Here is a 13212-nt window from a genome sequence, read left to right on the forward strand (position 1 = left end):
TCTATCTCCCTCCTCTAGACTGTGAGCCCGCTGTTGGGTAGGGACCGTCTCTATATGTTGCCAACTTGTACTTCCCAAGTGCTTAGTACAGTGCTCTGCACACAGTAAGTGCTCAATAAATACGATTGAATGAATGAATAAATGAATATAGGATTTAAAGGGGATAGAAATTGTGGGGAAAATCCTCTAGGGCAGCCATTTTGTCAATTGAACTAACAATGTTTAATTGGATTTTTGTCTTTTTTTTTTTTTTTACAAGAGCTTCGTTTAATCCCTGGTTATTTAGGTTGGCACTAACATTTGGCCATCCCCATGAAGATTGTGGGCTCAAACTGGGTTTTTCTCCTGGAAAATTTTATGTAGAAAACTTGCCAGCCCTGGTTGGCATTACCAAGGACCCATAACAGCAATAAAAGGAAAGATTTGTATTCAACTCACAGCAAATTTGTTAGTTGACTACAGAACTAGACAGTGAGCCAACTGTTGGGTAGGGACTGTTTCTGTATGTTGCCAACTTGTACTTCCCAAGCGCTTAGTATAGTGCTCTGCACACAGTAAGCCCTTAATAAATATGATTGAATGAATGAACTTGTCCCCTCCCTTCCTCCTGCAAAGTCTTTTTCCATCTTCTTCATAATCCATGTCCCTCCCTGCTTTCAAAATCCTGCTATAAAATCATCTCTTCGAGGAGGTATTCCCTAAATTTCCCATTTTCCCAACATGACATTCTCTCAGTACATCCATGAATTCACCTTTTACCTAATTATTAGTATTTATATTTTTATGTGTGCATTTTATATCTAGTCTATGCTTTTATAAATCATTATATAGTTGTTGATTTATGCCTTTACATCTTCTCTATTAGATTGTCATACTCTGAAAGGCAGAGATTATCCTTATTTATTTCATTTTTCTTCTTGATGCTCCTTGAAGCATACAACTAACATTTAAGCAGTGCACTTATAATATTTGAATAACTTTCCCCTGCCTCCCTCCATCCCCACAACCAAAAAAAGCCCAAAACAAAGCAACCATGATTCAAATATGGTCCAGAACTCATGACTGATTTCGATAAAATTATTTTCAGCATTCCACTGAGAAATTTGGGACAACAGAGACACTTTATGACTTGTGTAATCAACTTAATGGATTTATTAATTCAAAAAAGTTATTTGATTTATTACAGAGAAAGCAAGCTATATAAAAATGTAATTTCTGATGCAGTAAGACTATTATCTTTAATAAAGGAGGTGGTACCCCATTTGTATTGACAGTATTCCATCTTAAATTTTAATTAAAAAAACCCATAAAAGTGAGCTGTTATTTTGATTCCTAACTAAAGGTCCTGAGGGACATTAATTTAACGTTCAGATAAGAAAATCACTGAATATATTGGAAGAAATATGGATCGCTGTATGCTAGGTGCATTTGCATTAGTTTTACTAGTGTTTCTACTTTGGATTTATTAATTTGCTAAATGCTCGTGATTAGATTGCTTTTCCCAAATCCTACTGCTTGTCATATTTTTAAACTGCATCTTGTGAACACAAATAGGACACCATTTGCATTCAGTTTGCCTTTTAAAATTGCAGCCAATAAATATTTGGGTTTGAAGGTGCGAAACTACAAGTTTTTATCTCTAAAAACTATATTAACGCTGCACAATTTACAACAAATACAAAGGAGTCTTACTATTCATTTACAAATGAGGGCTGGAGAAACAGCATTTGCAAAAGATAGGAAGATAAAATTTAAGATGACATCAGGAATATGCTTAAAGACTCAGGAAAAGGGAATATGGGGAAGAGATAAAAGAAAGCCAACATTTGCTTGGAACAATAGTCCTATAACACATTTTGTTATGTAGATTCAATGATAATGAGATTGAAAGGCCTGGGTTCTAATCCCAGTTCCACCATTTGTCTGTTGTGTGACCTTTGGAAAGTCACTTTTCTGTGCTTCAGTTACCTCATTGGTTAAATGGAACTAATATTGCCCCATATGGGACATGGTCTATGTACAACTTGATTACTTGGTTATCTATCCCAGTGCTTAGAACAGTGCCTTAACAAATAACAATTAAAAAAAAAAACAAAAAAGCAAAATTCAATTTTAAGTTACCTGTAGTGATCCACAAATTGATCTAGGCTGAGACTAGGGATACAGGGACATGACACCTCCAGAGACAGATAGCATTTGTTCCCTGCTTTTAATCTTTAAGATTAAAAACTAAGTTCTGACTGGAGAGGTCCTAATAATAATAATAATAATAATAATAACAACAATAATAATAATAATAATAATAGCATTTATTAAGCGCTTACTATGTGCAAAGCACTGTTCTAAGCACTGGGGATTACAAGGTAATCAGGTTGTCCCACGAGGGGCTCACAGTCTTCATCCCCATTTTACAGATGAGGTAACTGAGGCCCAGAGAAGTGAAGTGACTTGCCCAAAGTCACCCCGCTGACAACTGGCGGAGCCGGGATTTGAACCCACGACCTCCGACTCCAAAGCCCTGGCTCTTTCCACTGAGCCACGCTGCTCCTATTTAATTAAACCCCTGAGCTAGAGTTTGAAAGCCTTAACATACTTTGGGAAGTAAACAGACTTCTTTAGGGATGAAGTTATCTCAAAATGTTGAAACAGTTTTTAGTAGGCTATAGAAAACAACTGCTTCTAGGCATTCTATCCTCCTAAGAATTCCTATTTCTGAAATGTTCGATTTTGTGCATCTTTATTAGAGCAGTAGCCACCTTCTGTAGCTTCTCTTCTCTTACTCTCAGTGAGTTCTCTGTAGCCCACATTTTAGGATCTTTGTAATTCTCCACCCATAATTAGTTCACTGAAAATTCAGGACACTTTCCTCTATGTAGCTGTGGATATTGGGGTAATCTCAGTGATTCAATCTTTGAAAAGTCAATACTGGGGTAATCTCAGTGATTCAACCTTTGAAAAGTCAATACTGGGGTGATCTCAGTGATTCAACCTTTGAAAAGTCACATAAGAAAGGAATGGCTACCCGGCTAGATAAGGATACACTTTTTTGAGAACTAAGAGTCTGCCTTTTAACCTGTGAAGTAGGCAACTCCCTCAACACTTCATCGTAGACATTCACTCCCTATATCTGATAGAATATGTGTGGCATATGTAACATACAAGTAAATATATTGTTTTATTGACCAAGTTTTTATAACAGCTCGTTATCTGGCATTTTTTACTTTGAAATTTTAATGTTCCTAAAGCAGTGACAAAAATATAAATTTAACGAACTAAAAAGAAATCTGAAAATAATGACCACAATTAAGCCAATCCACAACAATAGAGAACCTCAAAAGACAAATATGGCTTTATATCCCATTTTCTGCAACTTACGCAGAAATGATTTCCGCCACTTATTTTCTTACTATCTGCTTTTGGGAAACGTTGGCAGGCCGATGAGCAAGAATCTCAAATGCAGGTATTTCCCCGGGAGTGGGAATTTCTCAGGTAATAATACTAATAATAATGATGGTATTTATTAAGCGCTTACTATGTGCAAAGCACTATTCTAAGCGCTGGGGAGGTTCCAAGGTGATCAGGTTGTCCCACAGGGGGCTCACAGTCTTAATCCCCATTTTCCAGACGAGGGAACTGAGGCCCAGAGAAGTGAAGTGACTTCCCAAAGTCACACAGCTGACAAGTGGTGGAGCCGGGATTTGAACGCATGACCTCTGACTTCAAAGCCCAGGCTCTTTCCACTGAGCCATGCTGCTTCAGTGCTTATGACATTGATATTGATTACCAAAGGAAGTAATTTCCCCTTTAAATTCCAAAAAAATAAAAACCAGAAAAAGAGAAAGCAATTACACTTCATTATCACCAGACTTGGTTGGGGTTAATAAGAAAAGTACCTGCAAGGTGTATCCTGGTTCACACTGGAAAGAGAGTACGTCATTCACCATGTATCTGTCGCCTGTTTTGATGCCGTTGCTAGGAAGCAACGGTTCTGGACAAGCAGAAAGGCCCACAGCTGTAGAAACGAAATCACAATGTTGGATAAACCCTAAGTTATTCAACAGGTGAGATCTTCAGGTCTCCAAACCAGTAGATAGAAGGTGACAAAACAATACAGTACAAAATACCATCTCAATGCCACGCAGTCCGCGTGGAAGGCGACAATGGTAAACCACTTCAGTATCCTTACCAAGAAAACTCTATGGATCCGCTACTGGAACGATTGCAGTTGGAGGTGGGGGGTTCTGGGAGAGATGTGTCCACGGAATCGCTAAGGGTCGGAGGTGACCCGACAGCATAAGACAAGTTAATGTTTAAATCTCTTTCATTAAGGTTTATGGTTTTGAATTTGTGTAGAAAAATGACACGTGGCCTAAGGGGAAGAGCCTGGGATTGGGAGTCTGTGGGCTTTTATTCAAGTCCAAGCTCTGCCACTTGTCTAATGTGTGACCCTACTGAAAGCTCACCTCCTCCAGGAGGCCTTCCCAGACTGAGCCCCCCTTTACCCCTGCTCCCCTCCCCACCACCCCAACTCATTCATTCAATTGTATTTATTGAGTTCTTACTGTGTGCAGAGCACTGTACTAAGTGCTTGACTCCCTCCCTCTGCTCTACCCTTCTCCCTGCACCACAGCACTTGTATATATATGTACGTAATTACTATTTTACTTATTTTAATGTGTATATAGCTATAATTATATTTATTCAGATTGATGCTATAGATGCCTGTCTACTTGTTTTGCTTTATTGTCTGCCCTACCCCTTCTAGACTGTGAGCCTGTTTTTGAGTAGGGATTGTCTTGTATTATTTGTTGCCGAACTGTACTTTCCAAGCGCTTAGTACAGTGCTCTGCACACAGTACGCACTCAATAAATGAGAATTAATGAATGACCTTGGATAAGGTACGAAACTTCTCTGTTTCTAGGTTTCCTCATTGGTCAAAATGGGGGTAAAATCACCTGCTCTCTCTCCCTCTTAAACTGTGAGCCTAGAATGGGACTGGGCTTAACACAGTGCTTACCACAGCTGTTACTGGCAGGGAACATGTCCGCTAATTCCGTTGTAGTGTACTCTTCCAAGGATTTAGTACTGTGCTCTGCACACAGTAAGCGCTTCAACAAATGCCACAATTATTATTTTAAGGGGGAGAGGGGGGAATGGGATACACCTCGGTTCTATTCCCAGCTCTGCCCGCTACTTGCCTTCTGGCAAGTCACTTGGGTAAGTCTTTGTGCTTCAGTTTTCTGATCTATAAAATGAATCAGAAATGGATCTGTTCTCCTTCCCTCTTAGAAGGTGAGCCCCAAATGGGACAGGGGTTGTGTTCAACCCGATTATCTGAGAAGCAGCGCGGCTCAGTGGAAAGGCCACGGGCTTTGGAGTCAGAGGTCATGGGTTCAAATCCTGGCTCTGCCAATTGTCAGCTGTGTGACTTTGGGCAAGTCACTTAACTTCTCTGTGCCTCAGTTACCTCATCTGTACAATGGGGATTAAGACTGTGAGCCCCCCGTGGGACAACCTGATCAACTTGTAACCTCCGCAGTGCTTAGAACAGTGCTTTGCACATAGTAAGTGCTTAATAAATGTCATTATTATTAGTATTACCTTAGCACGCACTTCAGTGCTTGGCACACAATAAGTTCTTCCTTAACAATGTAAAGCTCACTCTCTAGACTGTAAGCTTGCTGTGGGCAGGGAATGTGCCTGTTAATTATTGAATTGTACTCTCCTAAATACTTAGTACAGCTCTCTGCAAACAGCAAGTGCTCAATAAAGACAACTGAGTGAATGAATGAATGAATGCTTAACAAATACACGTGCCTTGGAGTCGGAAGAAATGATTTCCAATCCTGGCTCCACCAGTTGCCTTTTGTGTGACATCGGTAAAGTCACTTAATTTCTATGTGGTTCAGTTTCCCGTCTATTAAATGAGATAAAACCTGTTCTACCTTCTATCTAGACTGTGAGTCCTATGTGGGACAAGGACTGCGACAAATCTGATTATCTTGAATCTACCCCAGTGCTTAGCACTGGATTTGGCATAGTGGTTAATTAACAAGTACCACAATTATTACCATTGATATTATTCTTAACACATTTCATTCATTCAATCGTATTTATTGAGCGCTTACTGTGTGCAGAGCAATGTACTAAGCACTTGGGAAGTGCAAGTTGGCAACATATAAAGATGGTCCCTACCCAACAGTGGGCTCACAGTCTAGAAGGGGGAGACAGATAACAAAACAAAACATATTAACAAAATAAAGCAGAATAAATACGTACAAATAAAATAGAGTAATAAATACGTACAAGCATATATACATATATACAGGTATTCATTCAATCGTATTTATTGAGCAGTGCTCTGTGTGCAGAGCACTGGACTAAGCGCTTGAGAAGTCCAAGTTGGCAACATAGAGAGATGGTCCCTAACAGCGGGCTCACAGTCTAGAAGGGGGCGACAGACAACAAAACAAAACATATTAACAAAATAAAGCAGAATAAATACGTACAAATAAAATAGAGTAATAAATACGTACAAGCATATATACATATATACAGGTATTCATTCAATCGTATTTATTGAGCAGTGCTCTGTGTGCAGAGCACTGGACTAAGCGCTTGTGAAGTCCAAGTTGGCAACATAGAGAGATGGTCCCTAACAGCGGGCTCACAGTCTAGAAGGGGGAGACAGACAACAAAACTAAACATATTAACAAAATAAAATCAATAGAATAAATATGTACAAATAAAATATATAAATAGTTATTATTATTATCCCATCTACCTCAATAGACATTCCTTCCCATGAGTTTTGAAGCACTCAATGAGCTTGTCCCCTCATACCTTACCTCACTGATTTCCTTCTACAAGCCAGCCTGCAGGCTTCCCTCTTCTAACACTTACTTACTCATTCTACCTCAATCTCGTCTATCTCCCTACCATCCACATGCCCACATCCTCCTCCTGTCCTGGAACTCTCTTCTCCTTTATCAATAATAATAATAATAGTAATAACATTTATCAAGTGCTTACTACATGCAAGGCAATGTTCTAAGCGCTGGGAGTATACAAGGTGATCAGGTTGTCCCACAGGGGGCTTACAGTCTTCATCCCCATTTTCCAGGTGAGGTAACTGAGGCCCAGAGAAGTTAAGTGACTTGTCCAAAGTCACACAGCTGACAAGTGGCAGAGGCAGGATTGGAACCCATGACCTCTGACTCCATAGTCCGTGTTCTTTCCACTGACCCATGCTGCTTCTCCAACACGACTCTTCCCATGTTCAAAGCTTTATTCAAATCATATCACCTCCTAAAGGCCTAAGACCTAGGTTTTCCTAGAGAAGCAGCATGGCTCAGTGGAAAGAGCCCGAGCTTGGGACTCAGAGGTCATGGGTTTGAATTCCGGCTCTGCTGCTTGTCAGCTGTGTGACTTTGGGCAAGTCACTTCACATCTCTGGGCCTCAGTTACCTCATCCGGAAAATGGGGATTAAAACTGTGAGCCTCATGCGGGACGGTCTGATTACTTTGCATCCACCCCAGCGTTTAGAACAGTGCTTCACACATAATAATAATAATAATAATAATAATAATAATAATAATAATAATAATAATGGCATTTATTAAGCGCTTACTATGTGCAGAGCACTGTTCTAAGCGCTGGGGAATTTACAAGGAGATTTACATAGTAAGCACTTAACAAATGCCATCATTATTATTGTTATTATTACTCCCTCTCCCTTCTGGGCCATCTTCGTAGTTTGATCTGTACGCTATAAGCACTTGATATTCACCCCACCTTCAGCACTCATGTACATATTCATAAATTCTGTTAATGTCTGCCTCCTTTCTAGACTTTAAGCTCCTTCTGGGAGGGAACACATCTATTTATTAATTTATTCAATCGTATATATTGAACACACGCGCAGAGCTTGGAAGAATACAATTTAACAATAAACAGATTCATTCCCTGCCCACAACAGTGCTCACAAAGTATTCTCCCCAGTGCTTAGTACAGTGCTCTGCACACAGTAAGCACTCAATAAATACCTTTTATTGGTTGATGTGATCGATTGTTTTAAATTTAATTATGATTTCTACTAAAGCTTGAGGTGATTTGCAATGGGTCATTTTGTCCTGATGGATAGTTTCTGATTTTCCAGATGTTTTTGCTGTCAGTAAGCAGGTGAGAATCAATCTTTTCTTGCCCTTGGAGTTCCAAATTTCAGATCTCTGATACCATTATTTTCAAGATTTTATTTAGGTTGTTAAATATTCAATATTGTACTGCAGAGCTTTTCTGGCTCAGTTTTGGATTCAAAGGCTCTCTTGGGGAAAGGGGAAAAAAACCCCAAAACAACAGCATAGAGTCAACTTCTCTACACACAGAAAGCCTTCAATAAATACCATCGATTAACTGATTTATTGACTAGAGGGCCTTACGAGAAGGGAATGGAAGGGAAGGCACGTGAATTAAACTATTCTTTTAATCTCACTTGTACTCTATACTTAACTGTTAGAGATTAAAGATTTTAAGACAGGTGTATTATCTTTATGGTGAGTATTTCCCAAGATTGTTAAAATTGTATGTGAATCTGAACACCTCATTTTTTAAGTTCAATCATTCATCATGTAAGATTATATTTGGGAGGTTTTAAATAATTCACTCGTATCTCTTTAAAAAGATGATTTATCTTGCTAACATGGTTATTTTGCAATTTCTATTTTAGCTCTCCTATTTAAGAAAGGTTTAATGGAATTACAGCCATTTTACCAAGAATTTATAGGGACGCTATTTCTATTGAAGAACAAAATGTTCTTTAGATAAAATATATCCATGTTATCTGTAGAGATGACTGATTTACTTGGGTGAGTCTATTTGATTCTTTTAGGAAAGAGGAAGATTACAAAAATATTCACCTGGTTCCATTCTTCTTTCCAAAGAATCAGCTACCTGCAATGTGAAGGCCCATTCTATGCAAGATTTAGCTCTGATCATGAAAATGTCGTTTATATTCTCACAGTAAACACTACACCTCAACAAATATGCTCACTGAAAATGTAGCACAGTATGTCTTAATTGTAGTTTTCAGGATTCATCAGCAAACTGGATAATACAAAATTTCATTTTCCTAAATCAGGTTAGAATTAATTTTGGTGTTTGCAAATAGATCTGTTTCATTTTATGACACCCATAGTAGTCAATCAGACTATCGATTATATTTATTGAACATTCTGTGTGTGCAGAGCACTTGGGAGAGTACGATATAACAGAGTTGGTAGTCATGTTGTACCAAAATAGTCAAAATATTACTGAAAATAGATCTAATGTTCGTGTTTTTCTGTCTTGTGAATTTATTTATTTAGGCTTCCTAAATTTATAGCAACCGATTAAATCAAATATTTGAAAGTACAACTAGAGACTGGATCAGAGGGCTTTGTTCATATGACCATTTGCTCACAGTGAAGAGAAAGCATCCTACTAGGTTAAATGATCTGTCATCGTTTATTATGTACATAATAATAATGATGTCATTTATTAAGCGCTTACTATGTGCAAAACACTGTTCTAAGTGCTGGGGAGGTTACAAGGTGATCAGGTTGTCCCAATGGGGGGCTCACAGTCTTAATCCCCATTTCACAGATGAGGTAACAGAGGCACAGAGAAGTGACTTGCCCAAAATCACACAGCTGACAATTGGCGGAGCAGGGATTTGAACCCATGACCTCTGACTACAAAACCTGTGCTCTACTTAGACTATAAGCCCTTAATGGGGCAGGTTTGTATCTGGCCTAATAAATTGTATCTTTCCCAGGGTTTAGACCTGTTCTTCATTCATTCATTCAATCATATCTACTGAGCACTTACTGTTTGCAACACACTGTATTAAGTGCTTGGTAGAGTACACTATGACAATAAAAATAGACATATTCCTCCTCATAATGAGCTTAGAATCTAGAGGGTCAATCTTTCAATCAATTGTATTTACTGAGTGCTTACTGTGTGCAGGTCATTATACTGTGTGCTTGGGAGAATACAACAGAATAATTTAACAGACACATTCCCTGCCCCCAGTCAGCTTACAATCAATTATATTTATCATCATCATCATCATCATCATCAATCGAATTTATTGAGCGCTTACTATGTGCAGAGCACTGTACTAAGCGCTTGGGAAGTACAAATTGGCAACACATAGAGACAGTCCCTACCCAACAGTGGGCTCACAGTCTAAAAGGGGGAGACAGAACAAAACCAAACATACCAACAAAATAAAATAAATAGGATAGATATGTACAAGTAAAATAAATAAATAAATAGAGTAATAAATATGTACAACCATATATACATATATACAGGTGCTGTGGGGAAGGGAAGGAGGTAAGATGGGGGGATGGAGAGGGGGACGAGGGGGAGAGGAAGGATTTATTGAGTGCTTACTTTGTGCAGTACACCGTACTAAGTGCTCGGGAGATTACAATTTAAGAGATTTGGTCCATGTGCTCCCTGCCCAAAGTGAGTTTCGTACAGAGTAGGTAATTATTATAATTATCAGAAAGGTAATGATATAGATGTATGACTGTTACAAGACATACTTAAAAACGTACACCGATCTTTCACCAAGAACTTGGGAAAGTTCTAGGATCAGGAGGAAAGTAGGATCCAATGACCCTTCTCAGGATGGCACCTGGAGAGTTTCCAGTCCTCTACCAGTCTTGACTACGGGAGGCCTATTCATTCCATTCCTAGCTTGGGCAGCGGCTAGCAGATGGAAGGCCATCTGCTATAAATCAAAACTCAACTGTGTTGGGCAGCAGCGGGACGGGAGAGAGTCGAAGGTGGAGACTCAAGTTTACTGTGCAGAAGAAAGCGATGGTAAACCACTTCTGTATATTTCCCAAGAAAACTCTATGGATACACTTCCAGGACGATTGCAGGTGGATAGTGAGGCATTCTGTGAAAGATGTGCCAATGGGGTCGCGGTGGGTCGGAGACGACTCCACAGCATAAGAAAAGACAAGGATCCAACGCCACCATTCTTTTCATTTTGATCATCTAAAGGGCTTTATGCCGTCTTCTTACTAGCGGGTTTTGTTAACAGGATTTTAAGTCTAACAATATGTGAATACATAAAAAATAATGCAATGGAGGGGTTCCCAGTAGAACTTAGAATTGCCTTGCGCCTGTCATATGATTATTGAAAGAGTTTAAACTGTCCATACCTTCCAAGCAAAAAGAAACGATGTAGAGTCAATCAAGTAAAATGAAGACTCAGCCTAATAGTCAATTAGGTCATTGTCAGAACCATTTTTCCCTGAGGTGAATAATTTCACTTGGCAGCATTACCACTTAGTAAGTGGGTGGAGAGGTGTGTGGGTTTGTATATATATATATATATATAAAGTGTGTGTGTATAAGCACTTAGTACAGTGTTCTGCACACAGTTAGCACTCAATAAATATGGTTGAATGAATATATAATAATAATAATAATAATAATAATGGCATTTGGTAAGCGCTTACTATGTGCAAAGCACTGTTCTAAATGCTGGGGAGGTTACAAGGTGATCAGGTTGTCCCACAGGGCGGCTAATAGTTTTAATCCCCATTTTACAGATGAGGTACCTGAGGCACAGAGAAGTTAAGTGACTTCCCCAAAGTTACACAGCTGACAGTTGGCGGAGCCGGCATTTGAACCCATGACCTCTGACTCCAAAGCCCAAATATATATGTGTGTGTGTACATGCCCACCCCAATCCATTTTTGAAGATGCCAATATCGACGGGAGGTCCTACCCATGCTTGCAAATGAGCCTGGAATGATGGACACAACAAGGATATCTGGATATCCTTGTTGCCAAAATGTGTTTGCCTCTAATAATAATACGCGAAGCAGCATGGCCTAATAATAATAATAATAATAATAATAATAATAATAATAATAATAATAATAATAATAATAATAATAGTGATGATGGTATTTGTTAAGCGCTTACTATGTGCAAAGCACCATTCTAAGCACTGGGGATGTTACATGGTGATCAGGTTGTCCCAGCGGGGGTTCACGGTTTTAATCCCCCTTCTAGACTGTGAGCCCACTGTTGGGTAGGGAATGTCTCTAATTGTTGCCAACTTGTACTTCCCAAGTGCTTAGTACAGTGCTCTGCACACAGTAAGTGCTCAATAAATACAATTGAATGAATAATCTCCATTTTCCAGATGAGGTCACTGAGGCCCAGAGAAGTGAATTGACTTGCCCAAAGTCACACAGCTGACAGTTGGCGGAGCTGGGATTTGAACCCATGACCTCTGACTGCAAAGCCCAGGCTCTTTCCACTGACAGCCCAGACCTGGGAATCAGAAGGACCTAGGTTCTAATCCCGGTTCTGCCACTAGTGTGCTGTGTGGCCTTGGTCAAGCCACCTATCTCCTCTGTGCCTCAGTTACTTCATCTGTAAAATGGGGATTAAGATTGTGAGCCCCACGTGGGACACGGACTATGTCCAACCTGAATAGCTTGTAACTATGCTAATACTTAGTATAGTGCCTAACACATAGTCAGGGACTAGGAAATACCATTATAAGAAAATAACAATAGTAATATTTTAATTGGCACTATCCTTCACTCATTCATTCAATCGTATTTATTGAGTGCTTACTGTGTGCAGAGCACTGTACTAAGCGCTTGGGAAGTGCAAGTTGGCAACGTATAGAGACGGTCCCTACCCAACAGTGGGCTCACAGTCTAGAAGGGGGAGACAGACAACAAAACATATTAACAAAATGAAATAAATAGAATAAATATGTACAAGTAAAATAGAGTAATAAATATGTACAAACATGTATACATATATACAGGTGCTGTGGGGAGGGGAAGGACTCATCTCTCTGATACAACCCGCATATTCAATGTGTCACCAAATCCCATCAGTTCTACCTTCACAACATCACTAAAATCCAGCTTTTTTTTTCCATCCAAATTGCTACCACATTGAGCGGATCACTTCTCTTATCCTGTCTTACTAACTGCGTCGGCCTCCTGGCTGATCTCATTGCCTCCTGGCTCTCCCCTCTCTAGTCCATTCTTCCCTCTGCTACCCAGATCATATTTTCCCAAGTTCAGTCCATATTTCTCCACTTGCAACTAGGTAGTTCCCCATCCACCTCCACATCAAAGAAAAACTCATTTCCATTGCTTTAAAGCACTCAATAACC

The 13212-nt window shown here is 39.4% G+C and overlaps 1 protein-coding gene across 1 annotated transcript in view; it reads right to left on the reverse strand.

Annotated features, from left to right (window-relative positions):
- Positions 1 to 13212, reverse strand: part of CSMD1 (CUB and Sushi multiple domains 1) — a 1252749-nt gene that overhangs the window by 151152 nt on the left and 1088385 nt on the right. Inside the window, exon 39 of the mRNA XM_038771657.1 lies at positions 3894 to 4012. Coding sequence (XP_038627585.1) covers positions 3894 to 4012 — 119 coding nt within the window. The remainder of the gene's footprint in view (positions 1 to 3893; positions 4013 to 13212) is intronic.

Source organism: Tachyglossus aculeatus, chromosome X1 (genome assembly GCF_015852505.1).
Source record: "Tachyglossus aculeatus isolate mTacAcu1 chromosome X1, mTacAcu1.pri, whole genome shotgun sequence".
Taxonomy (NCBI): domain Eukaryota; kingdom Metazoa; phylum Chordata; class Mammalia; order Monotremata; family Tachyglossidae; genus Tachyglossus; species Tachyglossus aculeatus.